General features: G+C 36.4%; 1 protein-coding gene across 1 annotated transcript in view; it reads right to left on the reverse strand.

The window, feature by feature from the left end:
- The window catches only part of ZSWIM5 (zinc finger SWIM-type containing 5), a 138,229-nt gene that overhangs the window by 36,324 nt on the left and 89,413 nt on the right, over nt 1-12,492 (reverse strand). The window contains exon 2 of the mRNA XM_012775986.3: nt 7,176-7,532. Within this exon, the coding sequence (XP_012631440.1) occupies nt 7,176-7,532 (357 nt within the window). The remainder of the gene's footprint in view (nt 1-7,175; nt 7,533-12,492) is intronic.

Below are 12,492 nucleotides of genomic sequence, written 5' to 3' on the forward strand. Positions count from 1 at the left end.
TAAATAGCAAGTCTGACCCCTGAGTGGTTAAATTAGGATATGAAAAAGCAGGGACAGGACCCAGTCTCCCAGGGGAGCTAGCCTTAATCAACTGGCTGGAAGTGTGGAGTGATACTTCCTATAAGGATTTGAAGAGGTATGGAGAAAAGTGAAGAACACTTGGGGCCTAGGTGGTGGTAGTGGCAGTAGTTGTGGAAGAAATAAGGCATAGTTTATAAATACCTAGTGTGCCAATTATAGAAAACTTCTGGATAGGGCTAAGATAAGGCAAAGCCTTGAGAGTTACTAACAGTAAAATTTCACCTAAAACTTCAAAAGGGTTTGTTTATTTGATAGGAGAGAAGGGAAGGTAAATCATGTAAATGTTTGCTGGTCTATAAGGAGATATGAAATTGAGGCTGCTAAAATGGGTGGTTGCAGGAAAAAAGGGAATGAATCAATATTTGGGACACTGAGATAACAAACTACAAGGAGTTGGTTTGACTGCCAAGGCAATCAAAGTCATCTGGGGAAGAGCATAAATTGGCAAGAGACCCCAAGAAGAATTTTCTAACACATTTAAATTTATTCAACAATATTTATTGAGAGCCTGATATGTAATAGTACCTGTGCCAAATATTGGATGTATAGTGGTAAACAAAGCAGATACAGTCTCTGTCCTTACAAAGCTTACAGTTGGAGAGGGATGTTAAGCAAATAATCATACATACACATTTTTTGTGTGGAAAGAAAGATAGGTCAAAGAATCCTACCCTGAGAAAGTGACATTTAAGCTGAGCTCTGAAGAATGAACAGGAGTTAGTCTGGCAGAGAGTGGGGAAAATATTGTTTATTTTTTTCCAAAAAAGTATGAAGTCATAAATTACTTTGGTAATTAAATATGACTATAATAAGGGAGGGATAGAAAGAGAGATTAGATTCAGTCCAGAAATAGTATGCAAAAAGAAAAAAAAAAAAAAAGAAAGAAAGAGAGATTAGAAAGCATGGTATTCCCTTAAGGAGAGGCAATGTCATGTGAGATTGTAGGCAAAAGCCAGATCGTGTAAGGTTTTGTAGGCTATAGAAATTAGAACTTTACCCTGACAGCGATAGGAAGCCATTGAAGGATTTTAAACAAAAAGTGATATGACAATATCTGCAGTTACAGAAAAGTCATCTTGGATGGCTGTGTGAAGAACAATAGAAGGGGGAGCAATAGTAAGTATGGAAAGATCAATTAGATGGCTACTGTAGCAATATGGATGAGAGATTACAGTGGTTTGATTTAGGGTGATGGCAGTGTCAATATAGAGAAGTAGAAAATTAAGAGGTAAAATGAACAGATCTTACAATAGAATGCACATGAATACAAGAAAGAAAAAGGTGTTAGGGATAACTGCAAGGTTTCCATCATGATCCAGTGGCTAGATGGTGGTGCTATTTATTGAGATGGTGAATACAGAAGGACAAGCAAGTTTGGGGAGGAAGATCATAAATTTATGTTTGGATGTATTGATCTTGGAATGTCTCTGTTATGTTAAACAGTCAGATAGATATAGCATCTAAAGCTCAGAAGAAATAAATCTGTGAGTCATAGTACAAAGATGACATTTACAGTCAAGGACATAGCTGAGATAGCCTACAAAGATGATGTAAAATATTAAGAGGAGAAAAATTAAGATTAATCTATAAGAAATGTCAACATTCAAAGGTCAGGTAGTATAGTAGAGGACAGCATTTAGGAATGAATGAACAAGAGTACAGATCATCTTAACCAAATAAACTAGGCCTGGAGTTCACAAACTGGCTTCAGCCATCCCTTACAAACTCCCAGGTAAAATCTTTTTAAAAAATCCTTTGGTTTAAAAATTAAATCAAATTAAAATGTCCCTATACATGTCCACTGGTTAGAACATTTTAATCTTTTCATAAAAAGAGACGAGTATGAAAATCCCTACATTCAGTAGTGGCAAAGTGGGCCAAGTCTATCTCAGTGATATTTTAATGTTATAGTTCTTTCCTAAGGATTATAAGAGAAATGGTAACAAGTGAAGATAAAATGGAAAGGATGTCTTTTATAAGTAATTATGAAACAAATCATTGTGTGGGTTGAGGCTCCAAGTAGCACTGAGTTTGTAAAATGAGACCGATTCTGAGGGGGCCATTAAGTCTAGTTCCTATTTCACGGTTGCAATATCTTCTTTTTATTCCTATGATGATATTAATAGTTTTTTGGAGTTTTCTTCTTTCTGCATTTCTCTTTGATTCTTAACTATCCTTTTTTAAATTATAAAATATATATTTATTATAGAAAATACACTAAAGAAAGAAAATAAAAAATCCACTCATAATCCCACCAGCCATAGATTACCACTGTTAATATAAGAATATTTCCTTCCAGTCTTTTTGACATGTATTTGTACATATACATATGGTATACATACGCACACACAGAGCTTTTTAAATTAACTAAATTTTTAGTGTAATATAAATTATGAAAAGTACACAAATATTAAGTATACAGATTAATTATCACATAGTGATTATATAAATAACTGTGCAACTGTCACTGAAGTCAAGAAATAGAACTCTACCAGCACCCAACAAGCCCTTTCCCAGACACTATCTCCTTTCCTCTTCCCCAAAGTTGACCACTATCCTGACTTCTAACACTAGGAACTTGTTTTGAACTTTACATAAATGGAATCACACAAGATGTATTCTTTTGTATCTGGCCTCTTTCACTCAACATCATGTTTGAGAGATTCACTCATGTTTTTATGTTTGGCAAAATTTATTTTCATTGATATTTAGTATTCTATTACAGGAATGCATCAATTTATTTAGCCATTTTACTGCTGATGGACATTTGGACTGTTTCTAATTTTAGGCTACTGCAAACTATGCTAACCATTTCCATTGAGTAGGCATCTAGGAAAAGAATTTCTGGGTCATAGGATATGCATATGTTAGATGATGCCAAATTCTTTCCCAAAGTGACCATAACAATTTATATTCCCACTTGCAATATTAATATATTAGTTCCAGTTGCTCAAAATCTTCACCAATACTCAATACTGAAAGTTTTAAAAAATTAGCCATTTTTGTGGATATGTAGTAATATCTTATTATGAATTTAATTTGCATTTCCCTGATTAGTAATTAGTTAAAGCACATTTTAATATGTTTGTTAGTCATTTGGATATGCTTTTAGTTAAGTGTCTGTTTGAGTCTCTTGTCTATTTTAGTATTTGTAGGGGTTCTTTTGCATTTAGGATATAAGCCTTTTGTCAGCTATATGTGTTATAAATATCTTCTCCCACTATTTGCTTGCCTTTTCTGTCTCTTACTGATACCTTTGATAAATAGTAGTTTATCATTTTTAATGTTGTCCAATTTATCAGTCTTTTCCTGTTAAAGAAAAAGTTTTCCCTACCTCAAGGACATGAAGATATTCTCTTCTCTTCTACAAGTTTTATTCTTTTAGTTTTCATATTTATATATGCAGTCCATCTGTGATTGACTTTTCTGTATGGTATGAAGTAGAAATCAAGTCTCAATTTTTTTTCACGTGAATAGCCAATTGATCTAGCACCATTTATTAAAAATATTCCTCTATTCCCTTCGCTAGGCATTTAGTGGAATCTTTTCTTTGCAAGCTCACATGTATTTGTTCTAGAAAATTTTCTTCAATTATTTCATTGACGAATTCTTTAGCTCCATTTTCTATTTCTGGAACCTCTATTATTTAAACACGAATTCGAGGATGTGTTCTCTTAATTTTTGGTATCTTTTTCCTCTTATTTTTTATCTCTTTGTCTTTTTGCTTTACTCTGTAGGAACCTTCCTTAACTTTATTCTCCAATACTTCTATTGAGTTTTAAAATATTCTGCCACAAAATTTGTAATGTTCATGGGTTTTTTCTGTTCTCCAAATTTGTTTTCATGGCGTCTAGTTTAATGATTGCAATATCTTCTTTTTATTTCTATGATGATATTAATAATTTTCAAAGTTTTCCTCTTTCTGCATCGTCTCTATTTCCCCCAAATTATCTTTCTGTATTTGTTAGTTCTACTTTGTATCTTCCACAGTATTCCACACTGTTGACCATTTACTTCTTGAATTTCCATGCTACACAGACTTTGATAATAACTTGCTAGCTTTTTCTTATTCTACTTTGCTAATTCCTACAGTGGCTCCTCTTTCATCACTTGTATATTCAAGGATGTATTCATTCAATAAACATTTATAGAGCATTTATTATTTTTCAGGTGCCATGTTTAGTGACAGAGACTCAGAAATTAGCAAACATGGTTCCTGACCTGACTCTTCAAGTTATCTTACTTTTATCTTGGTCTTCAATCTTTCTATTCAATAGAACCAGGGCCCTGGCCAGGATGCTGTATCCCAGAGAATCTTGGAGTATGGAGTTACCACAGCAAATCATAAACAGGGCATGGAGTAGTGCTAGAGGCAGAGTTGGCAAAGTAGTGTAACTTTGAATCACCAATCCCAAGAGCACAAGGCAATGCCTAGCTATAAACACATATAGGGACTAATATAGGAAATGGTTTCATGGAAATGGGGAGTAGAGCAAAGCCTGGATGTGCTCTTTAGATTAAAAGCAGGCAGACAGCAGTTTTAGAAATCTTATTCCTGCTATTTTAAGTCCGTTTTGGCGAGGAGTGAGGTTAGGGAAAGAGGAGAAGGAAGATTTTCTAAGTGTTTGAAGATGCAGCAGGGAACAGAAACATGACTTCAAATATAATCTCTATGCTACTGATTCCAAAATTCTGACTTTCCTCCTCAGTTCCAGATCCATATATCCAACTGTTTATCAAAATCTTCACATAAATGTTCTATAAGCATCTCAAACTTAAATTGAATTCATCTTTATCTCACATTCCTTTCTTCTCTTTAGTTCACTAAATGAATGGCAACATCATTATCAAATCCATCAATGCCATCCTAGTTAGACATTCTGGAATTCAGTTTTCTGTCATCATCACCTTCTTCACTCCCTACTCATACTATACATCTGGATGGTGAGTCCAGTCCATTTTACCTCTGTGGTATCTCTATTTTTCATATCACTGCCTACAGCAGCACTGGATATTAGAAATAGATCAAGAAAGGCCTTGTGGAATACTATGGAACCCGGAGTAGAAAGCTAATATAAGTGTGGGATAAACACATATACAGAAGTTCCTGGGGAAGGTTGAGAATCACATCTCAAGTTCAATGTGGCAATTTCAGCTTAATTTCAGACAAATAATAAGATCCTGGGGTGGTAGATATAATGAAGGATAAAAGTTTCTTCAGCACAGTGGTAATGAGGGAGGAGGGTTGTTTTGGTGACAGTGATGGTGAAAAGAGAGGTGCAACATAGGTCCTGAACCAAGGTGGTCAGTTCAAGAAAAGGCAAGAGAGCTTGGAAATAAATAATTCTGGGAAAAAGACAGTGGGAACGAGGCACAAAAGCAGGCCACAGCCCAGTTACTGGGGTACAGAGCTATTCTTCTCTCTGGTGCTATAGATCTGGGGCATGGGGCAGAACTCAGGTCTCTAAGAGCTCTAGACTTAAGGAGGCCAGAGAAGTAAAACAGCCTCCCTATGTGGGATAAGAAGAGATATAGAGAACTACTCTTAAATAGAGAGAGCTCAGTTATTATATAATCACTACAACTTTGAGTATAAAGCAACAGAATATTTTTACTAGTTAGAAAGAGCTCCTAGAAGCCTATTTGTCTGAATATCCTTGTTTTTGAGGAATGCCGGGTTGTGTGTAGAACCTGATTGGCTCTATTGAACAACTGGGAAAGGTACGTGGACTACTGTATTATGCAGGCTACCCACCTGTCCTCATTGCCTCTTTCATACTAGTAGCAAAGTTACCTTCCAAAAAGAGAGAGGTAGATTAGAGAAACATAAAGCATATAAATTTTGAAGTCAAATGAGCCTAGATTATAAAAACTTTCCTTATTTATAAAGTGGAAATTATTATTCCTCACAGAGTAGCTTTAAAAACTAAATTAATTAATATATATAAAGTCCCTTTAATGGTGCCTGTAACATAGTGGGACCTAATAAACAAAATGAAAAATTGGCTCATATAACCCCTCTTCTCAAAATTTTTCAATGGTTGTCTATAATTAAGTTTCTACAATTTGGTTTCATTATAAAAGCAAACATTGATTGAGCCGGGTGCAGCGACTCACACCTGTAATCCCAGAGACTCAGGAGGCTGAGATAGGAGGATTACTTGAGGCCATGAGTTTAAGACCAGCCTGGGCAACACAGTGAGACACTGTTTCTAAAAAGAAAATAAGAAAAAATTAGCCAGGCATGGTGGCATGTGTCTGCAGTCCTAACTACTCGGGAGGCTAGGACAGGAGGATCGCTTGAGCCCAGGAGTTTGAGGCTGCAGTGAGCTATGATCACTCCACCACACTCCAGCCTAGGCAAGAGAGCAAGACTCTGTCATTAAAAACAAAAACAAAAACAAAAACAAAAAAACGCCCAAACCCACAAGCACTTATTTCAGTTATTTCAGAGCTGTCTGTTATTTCTACTAGATTATAAGCTACTTGAATTCAGGAACCATGACTGTTTTATCCCTTCAACAATCAGCACTATTCCTTGCATGAACTACCATTCTTTACATGGTAATTACTCAATAAATACTTGAATGAATGACTGAACATAAGCTCTTTCTACCATTATGTACTACCATTATGTAGCTATCATTATGTAGCTCATAAGCACAATGCCAACAGATGCTCCTTATGATAATTCTGATGCTATGTAGGATCCTGAAATGTCATGTGAATTCTCATATCCATCTCAATTCACTGTATCACACAAATTATTTTGTGCTTTCTCTCACTGTTGAATATTTCAGGCTCCTAGGACAGGAATTGTATCAATTAAGAAAGTCAATAAACTAGATCAATATATAACTCTAACATTCTCTTTCCTTTTTCATCAAAATCTTTGAGATAGACAATTGGATTACTTTAAGAAACTAAGAGTTAAACATAGTTGTTTGGATAGAATGAACTTATTAAGGTTAAGTGATTGAAATTGTAGAAATGTCCCAACCTCTAAACATGCAACAAAGTAGAGGCATGAGGGTTACTTTGGTGACAGTGATGGTGAAAATGACTTTTTTTTTGCAACAAAAATGTACAATTACCGTTTACTTGGTTGATTTCTGAGTTGGAGGACAAAATCTCATCTGCCAGTTTTTGTGCAGTAGGCAGAACTTCAGTGTGGTGTGCTGTGATTAAATATTGAATAAACTTTTGTAGCTGGTCCCTATTCATCTGGAAAAGGGTTTCTGAGATAGGAAGACGTAATTTGACTTGGTCTGGTTTACGGATCCGGTAGAGTGAGAGCGCTACCACATGAGCACAGTAGAATATGTCCTTGTTTCCACAGCCACATGTCACTGAGGTGATTTTGCATCGATCAAAACTGATTGCAACTTTGTAAGTCACTGCTGGTTCAGAAGCAGTGGCCAGCTCAGTTACTGTGCCACTCAGATGAAAGCCTAAGGAAATAAAGAAAAAACAAACTGTGTTTAGAGATTCTATAGTCAGAAACTAAAAGATTTTCATTTTGCATTTCAATCCACCAATTCAGAAACTATTTACTGAGTATTTCCTATATATATGGTAGACTCTGCCATAGACACAGAGGTCAATTAAATTCAGATACTGCTCTGAAGGAACAATCTATAAAAACAGTCCTTACCCTAGAATCTATGAACCTCCTGAACTAATATGAAAACTTTTGTTTGTACATATGTACATTTTTCTGAGGGAATAGTTTCTACCCTTATTCATAGTCTCAAAAAGATTAATAAGGGGCATGGATGGTGGCTCATGCCTGTAATCCTAATACTTTGGGAGGTCGAGGCAGGAGGATTGCTTGAGGCCAGGAGTTTGAGAGCAGCCTAAGCAACATAGTAAGACCCTGTCTCTAGAAAAAAATTAAAAATTAGCTGGGCATGGTGGCACACGCCTGTGGTCCCAGCTACTTAAGAGGCTGAGGTAGGATGATCACTTGAGCCCAGGAGTTGGAGGCTGCAATGAGCTATGATCACACCACTGAACTCCAGCCCAGGCAAGAGAGTGAGACCTGGTGTCAAAAAAGAAAAAAAAGGTTAATAAGGAACCCCAAATAAGTTAAAAACTCCTATAGTAGATGTTGAGCTTCATGTGGTAGGCAAAAACAAGTCCACAAATAACATCAGTATAATCTAGAGTAAGGTGAGTTATAAATGATAGAGAAACCAAAAGAATGTCATGAGGAAGGACAAAAGGAAGAACAAGGACATTTCTTTCTTAAAACATACAATTCTAAAATGGTGACCATGTGGCAAGAAACCTCTGAGGCATGGAAGGCATAGCTTGGCACAATGAGACTATGTCGTGTTATACCTCTACTCACTTGGCATACAGCATCAAAAATTTAGAAATGAGCCGGGCGCGGTGGCTCACGCCTGTAATCCTAGCACTCTGGGAGGCTGAGGCGGGCGGATTGCTCGAGGTCAGGAGTTTGAAACCAGCCTGAGCAAGAGTGAGACCCCGTCTCTACTATAAATAGAAAGAAATTAATTGGCCAACTAATATATATATATCAAATTAGCCGGGCATGGTGGCACATGCCTGTAGTCCCAGCTACTCGGGAGGCTGAGGCAGCAGGATTACTTGAGCCCAGGAGTTTGAGGTTGCTGTGAGCTAGGCTGACGCCACGGCACTCACTCTAGCCTGGGCAACAAGCGAGACTCTGTCTCAAAAAAAAAAAAAAAAAAATTTAGAAATGTACAGAGAATGCATTTTAAAGTTACAACTAAACTGAAAAAGATCAAATAAATAGCAAATCATTTTCAAACATTACTTATTCTTTTTTTTTTTTTTTTTTTTTGAGATGAGATCTCCCTATATTGCCCAGGCTGGACAAGAACTCCTGGGCTCAAGGGATCCTCCCACTTTAGCCTCCTAAGTAACTGGGACTACAGATGTGTGCAACTATGCCTGGCTTCTATTTATTCTTTACTTTGAATATGATTCTTCTCCTTTGACAAGAATATGTATTCATCTAATCAGTCATTCAACAAAAGTTTGGTGAGACCTTTTAAGTATTCAACCGCTAGGCCTAGGAATGCTATTGAAAAACAGGATGAAAACATTAAATATTTGTTAAGCGCTAGGTGCTTTTAATACTTTATCACAAAAATTGTATGAAGTCAGTATTATTTTCCTTATTTTAAAGGTATGTAAACTGAGGCTGAGAAAAGCTAAGAAATTTGCCCAAAGCCTTAGCAAGTGATAGACTTGGGATTTGGAAATCAGGAGGTCTGACTGACTCCAAAGTTCATTTTCTTTTCATTGTATTTCACTACCACAACGAAGTCCTTATCACCAAAAATCACAGACACATAAGTAAATGATTACAATATGACATGCCCAATGCTATAATAGAGACAGGAACAAAAGAGAGGCTAATTGCAGAGACTTTCCTGTTTAACCATACACTGTAAACAGGAAAGCAATTTTAAATAATCTTGGCCTGGCATGGTGGCTCATGCCTGTAAATCTCAGCACTCTGGGATGCCAAGATGGTAAGACTGCTTGATATCAGGAGTTTGAGACTAGCCTCGTCAACATAGTAAGACCTTATCTCTACAAAAAATAAGAAAAATTAGCTGGGAATGGTGGCGCATGCCTGTAGTCCCAGCTACTCCGGAGCCTGAGGCAGGAGGGTCACTTGAGCTCAGAATTCGAGGTTGTAGTGAGCTATGATTGTGCCACTGCACTCCAGCCCGGGTGACGGAGTGAGATCCCATCTCTAAAAAAAAAAAAAATCTCGTATTTGTTGGAGAAATATTTGGCAAATAGTAAAAGGTGCATATATGAGTTTCAGAGCTACCACTGTGACCTGGCAGACTTAAAAAATGCAGAGAAAATCTTCCGATAAGATAGAGATATCCATGTGGAAAAGCTTAGGCATCAAGCTCTTGAGTCTAAAAGGTGAGTAGAAACATTTCTATTTTATCAGTTTTAGGTAGACTTGGCCTGCAGCACAGTCTCTGAGTCCAATCCCTCCTTCCCTTCCTGCATGAAAATGAGTAAGAATCTTGGTTAGATATGAGACAGAAATAGTTATCAGTGGGAATCTTATTAGTATGTAAGGCCCATGAGGGCAGGGCTTTTTCTGTGTATTGTTCACCACTACATATATGTAAAAAACCAAACAACAAACCGCTCTGGTTATAGTATGAAAAAAAAAAAAGATTAGACCTCAGCTTCTACATTTTTAAGATGAGATGCTGGCCTAAATTACCTCCATGGTTCATTCCCATGAAGAAATAATATGATTCTTTAGTGACTGTCAACAGAATCTCCCACAATGTTAGACATAGAACTTTATTATCAGTATTTACTAAATGTTGGCAAAGCAAGATTCAATATTACATATGATGTTACATAGAAAAGCTCTTTTATTAATACTGAGCCTTTATGAATGTCTCCTATATGTTAGGCTGTATTCTAAGTGTTTTACATGCATTAACTCATTTAATTATCACAATTTTATGAATTTGATAGTAGGTGTGATGGTTAATTTTATGTGTTAATTTGACTAAGCTATGGTACCTACCTATTCAATCAAACACTAATCTAGGTCTTGCTGTGCAGGTATTTTGTGGATGTGGTTAACATCTATAATCAGTTGACTTTAACTGAAGGAGATTATTCTCAATAATTTGAGTGGGCCTCATCTAATCAATTGAAATGATTAAAAGCAAAACTAAGGTTTCTCTTAGAAGAAATTCTGCCTTAAGACTGCAGCATCAGATCCTGCCCAAGAGTTAATTTTAGCCTGCCCTACAGATTTCAGACTTGCCTGTTCCCACAACTGCATAGGAAAGCTCCTGAAATAAATCTTATCTATCTATCAATATGTATCTCCTAACAGTTCTGTTTCTCTGGAAAACTCTGATTACTACTATTATTTCCATTTTTTGTATGGGGAAATATAAGCATACAGAAGTTGAGTAACTTGCTCAAGGTCACTATGCTAGTAAATGGCAAATTTGGGATTCACACCCAGGCAGTCTGGCTCTAAAGCACACACTCTTAACTATTACACCATACTGTCTCTGTATAATATTGTATTGTATGGCAATCAATACCATATTTAATTGAATTATAAACTACAAATTAACACAATTAGAAATATTATTAGAAAATAACTTTCAGCCCAGGCTTAGGAGGCTGAGGCAGAAGGATTGTTTGAACTCAGTGAGCCATGATCATGTCATTGCACTCTAGCCTGGGCAACAGAGTGAAACCCTGTCTCAAAAAAAAAAAGAAGAAAGAAAGAGAGAGGGGGGGGGAGAGGGAGAGGAAGAGAGGAAGGAAGGAAGGAAGGAAGGAAGGAAGGAAGGAAGGAAGGAAGGAAGGAAGGAAGGAAGGAAGGAAGGAAGGAAGGAAGGAAGGAAGGAAGGAAGGAAGGAAGAAAATTTTTCAGGCATATTAAAATTCTAAAATCTCAGTTTTTAAAGCATTTATAATGGGTTGAACCCTCTCTGTTAATCTAGAATTAGAGCCAAAATGTCAAGTATTAATTTAGATTCCAGCTGTCTTCACAATAGGTCAATGTTAAAACAACTGAGAAATTTTCTGCAAGATATTTTTGAAAAGCTACTTATGCATGGCTCCCTAGAGGCTTTGGCTAAGGCTCATTATGCTCTGGAGAACATGTTCATTTGAGTTGGGTAAATGTTTGGGCTCTATCAGCTACATTAACTCTGGTATAGCTCAAGCTCCAGGCCTGGGCCCATCTGAAGCAAAAGGTTCTGAGTGGCTCTGTGTAAGTTTCCTTGCTAGGAGATTCTTTTCCTCTTAGTATCTCTTAGAATGTAAATGGAAAGTCTGTTTCAAATATCTGTACTCCTTGCCTTATTGTAACCTAGTGATATTTTTTAAAAAGTGTAATTACTCCTGAGAATAACTCTAGATAGAATAGGTTCAATGTAGTGTTTCTTTCCCACTGCAAATCTACTGCCATAAACATGTCCATCAATAATCTCTCGATTTAACCAAACATATAAGAGCCTGCTTTTCAAAAATCTTTATTAAATCCAGCATGTATTTATTGAATACCCATTGTGTGCTCTGACATTTTACTTTTTATTTTTACTTAGATGTTTTCAAGCAAAAAAGTTTTAGAGAGCAGTATGATGAGTCCCCAGGTATCCATCACTCAGTTTCAACAATTAGTAACACAAAGATGAATTTATTTAATCTTTACCCTTTACCAACTCCTTCCCCACCTTTCTGATGGATTGCATTGAAGCAAATCCCAGAATTATTTCACTGGTAAACACCTCTGTATGACTGTAAAAGAACTAAAAATTAAAAACAATTCCTTAATATCAACTATCCAGTGTTCAGATTTTCATAATTAATCCTTTTAAAAAACAAAACAAAACTGGAGGTTTG

Source organism: Microcebus murinus, chromosome 2, assembly GCF_040939455.1.
Source record: "Microcebus murinus isolate Inina chromosome 2, M.murinus_Inina_mat1.0, whole genome shotgun sequence".
In the NCBI taxonomy this organism is placed as follows: domain Eukaryota; kingdom Metazoa; phylum Chordata; class Mammalia; order Primates; family Cheirogaleidae; genus Microcebus; species Microcebus murinus.